The 13522-nt window shown below is 35.0% G+C and overlaps 1 protein-coding gene across 17 annotated transcripts in view; it reads left to right on the forward strand.

Moving 5' to 3' along the window:
• The window catches only part of GPHN (gephyrin), a 757220-nt gene that overhangs the window by 472105 nt on the left and 271593 nt on the right, over positions 1–13522 (forward strand). For all 17 annotated transcript variants that reach the window (XM_043986983.1, XM_043986980.1, XM_043986981.1 and 14 more), the window contains one exon: positions 8408–8542. In XM_043986983.1, the coding sequence (XP_043842918.1) occupies positions 8408–8542 (135 nt within the window). The remainder of the gene's footprint in view (positions 1–8407; positions 8543–13522) is intronic.

Consider the following 13522-nt stretch of genomic DNA (forward strand, 5'->3'; position numbering starts at 1 on the left):
CAGTGTCAAAGACTGTAGAGAGGTCAAGATGGGTAAGCATTAAGAAAAAGCCATTAGTTTTGACAATTAAGATACCATTAGTGGGGGCAGCTAGGTGGCGCAGTGGATAGAGCACTGGCCCTGGAGTCAGGAGTACCTGAGTTCAAATCCGGCCTCAGACACTTGACATTTACTAGCTGTGTGACCCTGGGCAAGTCACTTAACCCTAATTGCCTCACTAAAAAAAAAAAGATATCATTAGTGGGGCAGCTAGGTGGTGCAGTGGATAGAGCACCAGCCCTGGATTCAGGAGGACCTGAGTTCAAATCCGGCCCCAGACACTTGACATTTACTAGCTGTGTGACCCTGGGCAAATCACTTAACCCCAATTGCCTCACCAAAAATAAAAAATTAAAACTAAAAAAAGATATCATTAGTAACTTTGGAGAGAGCTTTTTTGATGCAATGATGAGGTTAGAAGCCAGACTACAAAGAGAGTGAGAGAGAGAAAAGGAATTGGAGACACCAGAATTAGACAACTTTTTCAAAGAGTATAGTCAAAAAAGGAAGGAAAGATACAGGATTATAGTCAGTAGAAATAATTAGGTTAGTAAGAATTTTTATTAAGAATGTGGGAGGGGCAGCTAGGTGGCGCAGTGGATAGAGCACTGGCTCTGGAGTCAGGAGGACCTGAGTTCAAATCCGGCCTCAGACATATAACACTTACTAGCTGTGTGACCCTGGGCAAGTCACTTAACCCCAATTGCCTCATCCAAAAAAAAAAAAAGAATGTGGGAAATATACCTATGTTTTTAAGCAGTAAGGAAGCAGTGAGTAGATAGAAATTGAAGATTAGTGAGATTACAGATGATAGAAGGTACAATTTGCTAGAGAAGACATGATGAAATGGGATCAAGTATTCTGTAGATAGGTTTATCATGGCAAAAAGAACTAGCTTTTCTTGTGAGACAGGGGTTAAGGAGGAGAGCACAAGGGAATACATTTGAGTGATTTGAGATGAATAGGAGCAGAGAAGCCTTAGCAAATGCCCTCATGTTTTTATTTTATTTTTTGGTGAAAGTCATCAGGTGGAAGGGTAGGAGAAAAGCATGCCATGGGAGATTCTCAGAGGAATGAGAAAGTTTGGAATAGCTACTATAGTGAGTGGGATAGCAAACTGATTAGGGAATTCTAACAGAATTGCCTTACTACAGTGAATGCCCAGCTAAGATTATATAACATAAATTTGTAATAGTAACAGTCAGCAGTTTTGTGATTTTTTTCCAGCTTCATTCAGCAGTATTTAAATAAATGATGGGGGGGGGGGTTGGGCGGCTAGGTGGCGCAGTGGATAAAGCACCGGCCCTGGATTCAGGAGTTCCTGAGTTCAAATCCGGCCTCAGACACTTGACACTTACTGGCTGTGTGACCCTGGGCAAGTCACTTAACCCCCATTGCCCCGCAAAAACAAACAAACAAACAAAAATAAATAAAAAAATAAATGATGGGAGGAATCCAATGTTGAAAAGATAGTTTGGGGGCAAGCTCTAAAGGGTATTTAAAGCCAAACAGGAGTTTATTTCTGGTCCTAAGGAAGCCATTGGAGTTTATTGAGCAAGGCAGTGACATGATTACACTTGCACTTTAGGAAAATAATTTTACCATCCATGTGAAACAATTAAGAAGTTCTTGTAATCCAGGTGAGAGGTGATGACAGTCTGATTTAAGCTGATAGTTCTGTGTATAGAGAGCAAGGGATATGAAATGTGGAGAAAAAATGACAAGATATGGCAACTGATTGGATATGTGTGATGAAGGAGAGTAAGAAGTGAAATAACATCAAAGTTGTGAACCTAAGAAGACTAAGAAGTATGGTGGTGTCCTGAACAGCATATGAAAGCTTTAAAAAAAAGGGGTGAATTTAGGGTAAAGATAATGAATTCTGTTTTGGACATGTTGAGTTTTGAGTGCCTCTGGGACACCCAGTTTGAAATGTGTAAACAGGCAGTTGAAAATGTGCAACTGGAGCTTGGGAGAAAGACTATGGATGGATATATGTGTGTCATATATACATATATATATAATGCACATATATGTGTGTTTTATATATATATACACACACACATGTATTTATGTATTACATATATATATCTATACATACACATTGGATTAATCTTCTTAGAGATGATTAATTCATGGAAACTGATGAGGTCACCAAGTAAGAATATAGAGAGAGATGGCTCAGGACAGAACCTTGGGGTATGCCAACAGTGAAGCAGTAGCCTGCAGATCATGAGCCAAGAACAGAAACTGAGCAAGGACAGTAAGATAGGTTGAAGAACCTAAATAGGAAAGTATATCCAAGAAGAAATGGTTAACAATGTGAAATGCTACAGAGAAATCAAGAAGAATCAAGATTGAAGAATAGCCCATTAAATTTGGCATTGGTACATTTTGAAAGAGGAGTTTCAATTGAATGATGAGGTTGTAGGGCAGTTAGAAAAAGGTTGAAAAGTGAATGAAAAGAGAGGAATTGACCACAATGGATATAGATAGCTTTTTCTAGGAATATGGCTTTGAAAGGGAGGAGAGAGATAAAATAGCTTGAGGAAATGATAGGGTCCTGGGTTTTTTTTTAAGTATGTTTTAAGGTTTGTTTTTAAGTATGCAAGACACATAGACATATTTTTAGGCAGTAGAGAATGGAACAGTAGAGAAAATTTTTTTGAAGTTTTGAGGGAGGTGATTGTATGGACACTCGACTATAGAAGCAGGAAGGTGTGGAATCAAGTATATATGTAAAGGGTTGACTTTGATGAGGATAAAGAGCAGTAAACAAGATAAGAGCCATGGTGTGTCAGTGCTTTTTTAAATTAATTTTTTTCAATAAATTAGTATTTATTTCCCTCTCTTCTACCTTTTCTGCTGGAAAAAAGAAAAACAAAAACAAAACCCTTATAACAAATGTGTGTGGTCACACAAAAGAAATTACTGCATTGGTTATGTCCAAAATTGTATCTGATTCTGCATTTTTAGTCCATTGCTTAACTGTTAGGAAATGGGTAGTTTTCTTCATTAGTCTTCTAGAATCATATTTAGTCATTGTGTTGGTATGTAAAGAAGAAAAGAACGAATGCCCAACCAAAAAAAAATATTTTCTCAATAAAGTATAAAGCTGAGAGGGTGGGGAAAGAGTTGTTTGGGCTAAAACTATAAGGTTTGCCTTACTGTCATCAGGTCTCAGTTGAAAGTAGATAACAAAAAATTGTAATAGACCCAGCTTCAATCCTTCCATGTCTGCCTATTTTCTGCAAATCTTTTCCATGTGCTCACATAAGTTCCCACAGGGTGCAATCCAACATATGGGAGCCTTCCTTATTTGTCCTGACATTGCAAGGATACCAGTGGAGCACATATCTCCACATGACTAGCCTATCATCTTTTTTGTTTATGCATTTCTTTGATGATATCCATTCCTCTGGTTATTTCTCAGTTTCTCATATGTTATGCAACATATTCCTCTCCATTGAGCTTTGAATGAAAATAATTTTTAATTCTTTGAATACTAATGTTACAAAACTAAACTAAATCAAACTAAAACTAAATGAAAATACTTATAGAATGGTATTATTAAAAAGATGGGTATCTGTATTGTGAAAAGTTTGTGGATATTAAAGGAGTTTTTTAATTTCCCAAAGGCAAACCAGCATGTGTCTCTCCTTGTGTTTAATTCTGAGCCCAAATCAATGTCCATTTGCAGTGTCTAAGGTTGTTGTGCATATACATATATGTAATATGTGTATATTATGCATATGGTTGGATGTAGGTTTTTCATATAACTTCAAGCTATAATCTAAATAATATGACTTCTTTATCTACTTGGTTTTTCCTATTGTGAATATTTAGACCAAAATTTTGTTGTTGTTGGAATGATTAAGGATCTCATTCAAGAGCTTCTATAGGGTTCCAGGACTTGTTGCAACAAAGCATAGTGTCGTCCAGAAATGAACATGTGGAGGATCTCACAATCCACAGGGAATTTCTTTACAACTAGAATTCTTTGCTGGATCTCTTTCATGACTGTAATGAACTCCTTTGGCGAGCATGTATCTTGCAATTTTTTTTTTGCTTACCTGATATTAATGATCAGAAGATCATCAGACAAGTTTGTCTTTATTGTTTTAGCTTTCATGGAATATTGAATAATTCTGATTTATGTGTGGAAGATATAGTGAGAGCCTTTAAGGAGACATTTTAGTTTACCAAATTAAATGCTTTTATATATTTTTATATATATATATAAAAAGTTTATGTGTATATAAACTATACATAGAGAGTTTATACATATATAGTTATAGGGTTAACAAAGAGAAAATACTCAATATTTCTTCCATGTTTTCTGATATCTTCCCCTGCATAAATCAGTCCCTCAGTGTTCTCACAATTGTATTGCCTACAGCCCAGATCTCCATAGATATACTTCCTTTGGTGACTAAATCTTTTGAAATCTGTTCTCTTAGAACTAAGAGAGCATTGTGCACAGAGACAGCAATATTATTTGATGAAGAACTGTAAAAGATTTAACTATTCTCAAAAATATAATGATCCAAGACAATCCCAAATGACTATCAATGAAACATACTATTCACCTCCAAAGAAAGAATTGATATTCATGGAACATAGACTGAAGCATGCTATTTTTCACTTTCTTTGTTTTCTTTTATTCAAGTTTTCATATATAAAATGACTAATATGGTAGTGTTTTGCATAATCATGCATGTATAACCTATATTAATTGCTTACTGCCTCAGGGTAGGGGGGAGAGAGATAAAAGTTGGAACCTAAAACTATAAATAAAAATGTTTATTACTAAAAGAAAGAAATAAATCTGCTCTCTTAGAATCCACAGTACATGTCTGACCAGGGCTATATTTACTCTCCTACTTCACAAACTCTACAATAGAATGGTTGCTTTTCTTCCTGCCCCCACAACTTATTCTAATTTCAACCCCACCATCTAGTTCTTCCTGGTGAATATCAGGTCCAGGATAGACATTTCCCATATTAGTCCTTTCATCCTTTGAAGGACAAAGTTATTAATAAATCATTTATAAATCATTCTCCCAGAGAGAACTCCAGCAGATATTTTGATCATTGGTTTTATAATAAAAGTGACATGGTTCAGTATACAGAGTTTGTGCTTTGTGTCAGAAAGACATGGTTTTAAGTCCTGCCTCGCACATATGCTAGCTGAGTGTCGCTGGAAAGGTACTTATTTTTTTTTATTGCCCTTGGCAACTCTCTAATTTAAGTTTCAGAACAGTTGGCAATAGGCATTGACAATTTCCTCACCAAGAGTTCCCGATACCAGTGAAGTCACAGGTCCAGATAAAAATTAAAGTTTTCTCTCATCTCATGAATGTTTTGAAGATTGACTGGAAAGCTGAGGCCTGATATTTCCTTGACTGCCTGGGCACTCTAACTTGATCCTCTGTGTACAAAGCATCTAGTTATAACATATACAGTTCTACTGTATATAATATATTTGCATAAAGTTTGCAAATTAGAACAACTGTTTCCCAAAACCGGTACTGAAATTGTAGCATTACTACAACTCCTAACAAAGCAACTTTGTGATGGAGACTATAACCCAATTCTTCTAAAAGCATTTCCATATACTAAAGACTCACTGGAACACTGACTTTGTAGTCCATTCCCTGTGACCACTTACATATCAGATAGTTTTACAGTCAAGTCCTTTTGATGCTTCAACCATGAAATCCTTTTGGATGGGCCTCTGACAGCCCTGAGTTGCTTGTTCTTTGAAATAGTATGTTGTGGTAGGGCCCTCATACAGAATTTATGTCAGTAATGAATTATGCTCTAAGAAGATTCCAAATGTATTATTCTTATAAATATGAAGGGTATTCTAGATAATATCTGGAAGATTAATAATAATAATAGATAACCTATGAATTATTCTCTCATTTTTGAAGCATTTTGGCTCTTTTGTTTTAGTGTCATAACATCTGTAAGAGGTAAATACAATAAATATTAGGGCAGAGGGACTAGAGCTACGATTCTGTAAGTATAAAAAATTCCTAGTGAAGAAGTTCCCTTTACCAGGTCAAGTTAGTGCCTTCTCTGAAATGCAGAGTTTCAGAGGATTTTGTAAAACACTGAGAGATTAATCAACTTGACCTGAGTTACAAAGACAGGATATGGCAGAGAAATCCAGGTTTTCCTGGCCTTAAAGCCAGCTTTTTCCACTGTACTATCTACCTCACAGAATAGATACAACTATCCCATTTATGCACTGAACTGCTCAGCTTCAGGTGGAGTGGGGACATAGATCTCCTACTTCTCAACCCAATTTTCTTTCCACTGATTTGTAACTGGAAATCCCAAATGTCTTTTTCCTTGTCTTGAGTGAAATTAGAGAAGCAAAAAAGTTCAAAGCAATAAATTTGTTCTCCACAAACATCTTGAATGGTATTTTTGTTCTGGGTTAAACTAATATGTAGTTGCCATAAACTATATGAAAATATATTCAGAAGGCATGTTACACTGGAGAAAGCATTGGCTTTGCACTAGTTCAAAAGACCTGGGTTCAAACTTCTCATCTGATACTGCGTCCTTCGTGAATTTAGAAAGGCGAGTCATTTAACATTCCTGGGCATCCGTTTTGATATCTACAAAATGAAGGCACTGGGTTGGATGGCTTCTGAGATTTGCTCCAGTGCTAAATCTGATGCTATAAGAGTATGGAAACAATCAGTATAAGTTGCAATTTGAATTTAGCCAATGAATTTGGGACCTTGATTTCCCTTTCTCTTGAAATAGAATGATTATTGTTGCAAGAGAAATAAAATTTTCCTGTATCTAGCTTCTTAGTCCTCGTGAAAAACAGATGCATCTTGTAAATTACAGTCACATAAAGTTGAAGAGTGATATTCATTCCCATCATTGATCCAGGGGAAGAAGGTTGAAGTTGTGATTCATCTGTGATATCAGAAAATTTAAAAGGAATGTGAAGAGATGTGAGAAAGCATGATAACTAGTGACATGCTGAAAATAACACTGCTCTCTATCCAGGTTTTTTGGTAACATTCAAACAGCTCATAAATTTCTATACACATGCTTGATAAATATTGGGCTGTTTGCAATTTTTCTTTAGAAAGTCCCCCCCTCCCTTTTTAAAAAAAAATATCGTTCATTAAGTTGTGTTCCTACATTCTTTTAAATGATTCATCTCATTTCCTTTAGAGATTCTTTTCCTCATATGTGACTGGTTTTGACGCATATCTGAAGGAGACTGTATAGTTTGTTGTAATTACATTGTATGCTGCTTTATTACTATTGTTGCCTCAGCAGATTGTGACTTTATTGCATAAAGTTGCACAATACAGGATTTAATTAGTTGCAGTATAAATTTATTTCAGTAAAGATTAAGGCAGAAGCCACATAGGGACAAATCAAATTTTGCTTCTACACATATGGGCGCTGTATACCTTTAGCAATGCCCACGTTTATTAACTGTCATAGATAATAGATTTCAAGGTAGAAAGAACTATAGAAATCATCCAATTCCCTCCTTTTTTTTTTTTTTTTGCGAGGCAATTGGGGTTAAGTGACTTGCCCAGGGTCACACAGCTAGTAAGTGTTAAGTGTCTGAGGCCAAATTTGAACTTCGGTCCTCCTGAATCTAGGGCTGGTGATCTACCCACTGAGCCACCTAGCTGCCCCCCAATCCCCTTCTCTTACAGATGACAAAACCAAGACCCAGAGAACTTAACCAATTTCCTCAAGGTCATGAAGTAAGTGGCAGAGCTGAAATCTGAACTTTTGTTTATCTCTCCCCAAAGCTAATACTCTTGCAGCTACACCATGCTTCTGCCCACAGTTGTATAGCTATGATGAATTTCCTCAAACTTCCACTCAGGGGATACATTTAGCTTCTCTTCATACTAGAAGTTAGTTGTGTGTGTTTTCATAATGTAAATTATACCTTGTGGGCTGTCTTATACAGAAGCTGAAAACTAGCAGGTTCAGGAAAAATCATTACTATTCTAAGCCCAGGACTTTAAAGACATTTTTCTGGGTCTCAAGTAATTTTTGCATATTTTTATAAGTCTCTGATATATACTGGTAAGTTTAGAAAAAACTAATGAATATTGTCTGGGCTAATCATTTTCTTTTTCAAATTTAAAGATTTTTTTTTCTTCTATCAAGTTTGGCTTTAGACCATATTCCAACATTATTGAGTTTTTATTATTACCACCAACAAATAACACTGTCTGTGAAAGCAGAATGAATTACATGTCACAAAGACTTAAAATTGGGTTTGGGCATAGATTTTTTCGTATTAATAGTTGCTTTAAGCATAGTTACTTTCAAGTTATTAATCATATCTGACTGTCTTACACAGATTCCAGATTCCATCATTTCCCGTGGTGTTCAGGTGCTCCCACGAGATACCGCCTCCCTCAGCACTACCCCTTCAGAATCTCCTCGTGCCCAGGCTACATCTCGCCTCTCCACAGCTTCCTGTCCAACACCAAAAGTAAGCACAGTGCCTTTGCATCTGGCACGTCTCCAACATGTAATTGTGTAATGACTCATGCTTCCTTTCAATTGACCAAGGTTGGCTTACATGTACAATTATACTATGAGAAATGAAAGTTGAATCCCATACCTAGTTCCACAAATTATAGTTTTGAAAAAGTAATAGGAAAACAGAAACCTCATGGGAAATCTGCACTTCTGTATCACAATTAAGAGCATCACTTCTATGGTTCTTAGCTTTTAGACATAATTTATGAATAAAATTTGATATAATATACTAAATTCCTAATTCAGATGTGAAATCCTGTCTTCATCTAGAGGGTGAAGATAGTCTTAGCCAATAGACAATAGGACTATATGTACATTCACAGAACAAGTCTATTCACATTTCTTGTCTAGGCTGAGGTAGTTCCCTGCTTAAGTATCATTCCAATTTCTTTCAAACATATTCACCTTGGAATGTTGCTGCCAGATATTTGGAAACAACTCTAAATTGACTAGAAAGAAAGTTTTAATGCCAACCTTTGGGGTGGGGTGGTTATTATAAGTATTTGTATTACAATCAATCCTGAAGTCATTAGAAAACAGATTGTACTCTGTCAATATGCCTATTTCATATTTTAGCAAATGTGGTGAATAGACTACCTAGCATAATAATGCCCATGCCTGCTTTCTACTGAAAGTTTCTTCCCTAGTATCAGTAAGTGCTTTAAAGATGAAAAGCTCTTTAGTGGATACACCTGATAGGAGCATGTTAAATAGACTGGTAGCAAATGGCTAAAAGTTACATTCTTTCTTATTTAATTGATTATGATGGTTATGGATTAGCCGGCTTGTTAAAATGATTGCAAGAGTCTGACAGTCCATTTTTCATACTATGACTTTTTTGTGTCAGCAAATTGAATTAACCCACAGAGATATGTTCAGCTGTCTTTCCCAGCTCCAATATTTTTGTCAGCATTATGAATGCCAATTCTGGATTTGACTAGAATAGATCAGAAATGTGTGTGGGCATTTTTAGCTGCTTTTATATCCCACAGTACAATTCTCTTAGCAGTGTTTTCTTCACATAGAATGGATGTTATACACTTTTGTTTTTAGTTTGTTCTAAAATTAGTTGAAATTAACTGATGCCTTTAGAAAATCGGAATGTCAGAATTTCAGTCAGAAAGCTTAAAAGTGAATAAAATAGTAGGTGCATTTTAGGTATGATGTTAAATGTGTTGGTGCTATTCAGATCAGTCAACAATCAATCAACAAATATTTATTTGGATAATAATCTAATGCATTTCAAACTGAATGAAAACATACATCTTTAAAAATGTAATTTAATGAAAATTCTCATCTCACATCAATTAAATATTTCAAAATAGCCATAACTAGCATGGAACAACTTGGGCTTTTCCTCAGAGCAGGAAATATGAAGGGCACTAATAGTACCAGCTTTGGCATAATTTATTCCCTCAGTGACTCTTCCCCCTTCCCCACCCAATGCACAGACACCCCTGCTAGTCATACAAAAAGGTAGAAACCTCATGGTAGTGTTTTAGGGACAGCTTTTTCTCCCCTACAGATAAATCTCAAGGGAGCCACTTGTCCCAGGTGCGCGTACGCACGCACACACACACACACACACACACACACACACACACACACACACACACACATGTTATTTACAACTCTGTTTCAAAACGAAAGTAACCATAGCCCAGTGGGATTGCATTCCAACTGTACAGACTGAACTTGGGAATTAATTGAAACATAAGGTCAGGTTCACCTTAGAATGCTGAACTAAAGTTTTCACAGATGCTGAAATGCTCCATATGAAGTTTTTTTAAAAATTTTAAGCAGAATATGGTATACTTAAAGCAGCTTCTGTACAGGTATAAATGATACCAATGTCTTCATGAAACAAAAGGTTTTATGCATAAAAACTAAAACTTCAAGTTTTTTCTATGAATAAACATGTAACATAGATGCTACCCAGTAAGGAATCTAGGGCTGTTGTTCCTATTGGAAATGCCGGTGGAATTAGAAGAAATTCAGAAAGATTGAAGAAGTCTTAATGGCTCAGATTGCCAATACAATTCCCAGAAGACAAGATACTATTATGTTTCTTTCCTTATTCTATAATTTTCTTCTCTTTTTTGTAGTTCAGACATCAAAAGAATGCATATATACATATACATATTTATATTAGAACTCCTATGAGACAGTTTTCCAAAATCATTCTTATCCATTGATTATAGTAATGCCTTATATGTCTGATGTAGCTTTTTTATTTTGATAGGTATTTAAAATACCTACTAAGTATGATAGGTATTTAAAATGCCTATTAGGTATAATAGGTATTTTTTAAAATTTCTCATCCTAGTTCATAATTTTAAGTTAGAAACATCGGATATTATGTATTCATAGATAGGCACACACTGTTAAATAGAGATAAATGAAAACCATTGTAGAATATTCCACATATGTTTGACCAGTCCTCAGTTTTCACCCTCCTGACCTTCATTAGAGAACTAGTTTTGTGTATAGGACTTAAAACCTACTATACATGAGCTCTTCCTCACCTGATACTGACTAAGAATGAACATAATTCATTGTAGTATGTCCTTTTTGCTTTTTAAACAGTAGGAAAAAAAACATAAAAACCCACTGAGTTATACCTAATAAACTATAATTAAATATATTTGTAAATCTATATGTGTGTATATATATTTATATATATATGGCCACATCCTACATTCTTAGGTACCTGAGATTCTTGGGCATCTTCTTAGTCACAAAATTTTTTGAGTACTAGTTTTTTTACTTCATATGGTATTCTTGTTACTAGACTTCTGAAACAATGTTATCTATGGTTTCATTAGAGTCAGCTGTCAATATATGCTCTACCATGTAACAGAGTTTAATCAATCAATCAACAAGCATTTATTAATAGGCGTCAACATCAGGATCTGTTATTAATTTGCCTTAAGCAAGTTACCATCTGGTACTTCAGGGTTCTTGTTTGGAAAATGGATTGTTTTACAAGGGTATTGTGAAGAACTAATTTAAATATTTATTTAAGGAGAAACATCACAATGGCATTTATGCCTTAAATTCATCTTTTTAATAGGAAACCAGATATGATCTCTTAAAGGAAGCTCTATACAAGATTTTCCCATGGGTCCCAAGGAAATTTTCTGAAAACATTTAATTCTTTTGTAAGGGAATTTTATCTCTAGGAAAGAAGGAGTTCTTTCTTTCATTAGTCCCTTGCATGACAATCGCTGCTTGGATTATATTTACACCTGTGTTATGTGAGCTGTCACCTAAGCTCCTTATTATAAAGGTATTATAATTATATTCCATCTTTTTGTTTAATGACAAGTTAAAAATTGATTTTTGAATGAATGGGTTCCCACACATACAGAGAATGTAGAGAGATAATGTCATGTGGCATTTTTCTGTGTTAATTTTTCTTCAGTTCCAAACTGTTTGGATTCCTAAGTAGGAAGTTTATTTTATGTAGACAGAATAAGAAACAGAAAGTATGCTTTAAATGGCACCATTGGGGAAAAAAGTTATGATGGTTCTCATGCAAGATTTAATTACCATGATTTATTGATCCTAGATTTAAGATCCTTTCTCTACCTTATATCACCTTATAGGTGATAAGATTGTTACATTTCCTCAGCTGATGGTTATATTAATTGTAGCACATTTCTCTTTCCCTTAGTAATATTCCATTAGCTCATGTGACTTCCATCCATCAATCTTTTCACTTTCCAGAAGTCATCTTTTTAAAAAATAATTTGCTGTCAAAAAAGCCAGTTCAGAAATCATAAAAATTAGGGACCATAGTGCATTCTATCTCAGTAAAGAAAAAGCCCCCCAAATTCCATAACAAGGTATTCCCAAAAAACATTCACAAAGGTTGCCCTAATTTGTGAGACCCATAAGCACATTGCTCACATTCAAATTTAAATCTTTCCAAAAGAGTATTTTCCATTGGAAAAGCCATAAACCCTTTAGTTTCAAATAAAAATGTTAAAAGTTAGAAATAGAATTTTGAACCCATTAAGTTGGACTTGGCTAGACAACCAGTACTAATGTAAATTTCTCTGTAGAATTTACAAATTCTTGCCAGTTAGCAACTATGCCTAAAGACTACTGAAAAAGGAGTTCTCTTTTAGCAGTCATTGTTAGTGATTGTCATTCTTAATACATATCCTTGACAGTGATCTTCAAAGTTATTTTTGTATCTCCACTTAGTAAAGAATAAAGTGTCAGAATAATATCCAGAAACCATCACTATGAGTTAAAAGGGGGCATTAAATTCTCTGGTATACTTAAATATGTGTCATTAGTGAACTACGCTTCAGAAATTACTCTTAAAGAAAACATTATCAGCCACTCCTAAAATAAAACATCCTACGGTAGCCCAACTATTTAGTCAGTTCTTTTATTCACATATTCAAAAGAAATTGTGAATAACTAGAGTTTAGATTTGATATAGAAGTCAGTTTATATCACAGTCATAGCACTTGTATTTACCCAGAATGGTTAATTTTTAACAATTACCCATAATAATTTTGAATTTGCTTGTATTTCTATTTTATTTTCATGCTTAAGGTTTATTTCTTCAGTTATATTTAAGTAGTGATCTATGGGAAATACTTTAATATAGAAACATAGATCTAAGAAGGATCTCGGAAATCATGTAGCCAACCACCTTCTATTATAAATGAGGACACAGTGCACAAGCTCACACGGGTAGAAATCATCAAAGGCAGGATTCGAACCCAGGTCCTTTGATCATGGAGTCAGAGATCTTTCTACTGTGCCACACTCCAGCACAAAGTAAGGAAGCAAGCAGAGATAATGCAGATAAAAAGGAGTGTTTGTTTTCGTGCTTACTGGTACATTAGTAAATTCAAAACTACTCATTAAAATTAGAATCTATGTCCTTTTAGGAACTAGTATAAAACCA

The sequence above is a fragment of the Dromiciops gliroides genome, chromosome 2 (assembly GCF_019393635.1).
Source record: "Dromiciops gliroides isolate mDroGli1 chromosome 2, mDroGli1.pri, whole genome shotgun sequence".
Lineage (NCBI taxonomy): Eukaryota > Metazoa > Chordata > Mammalia > Microbiotheria > Microbiotheriidae > Dromiciops > Dromiciops gliroides.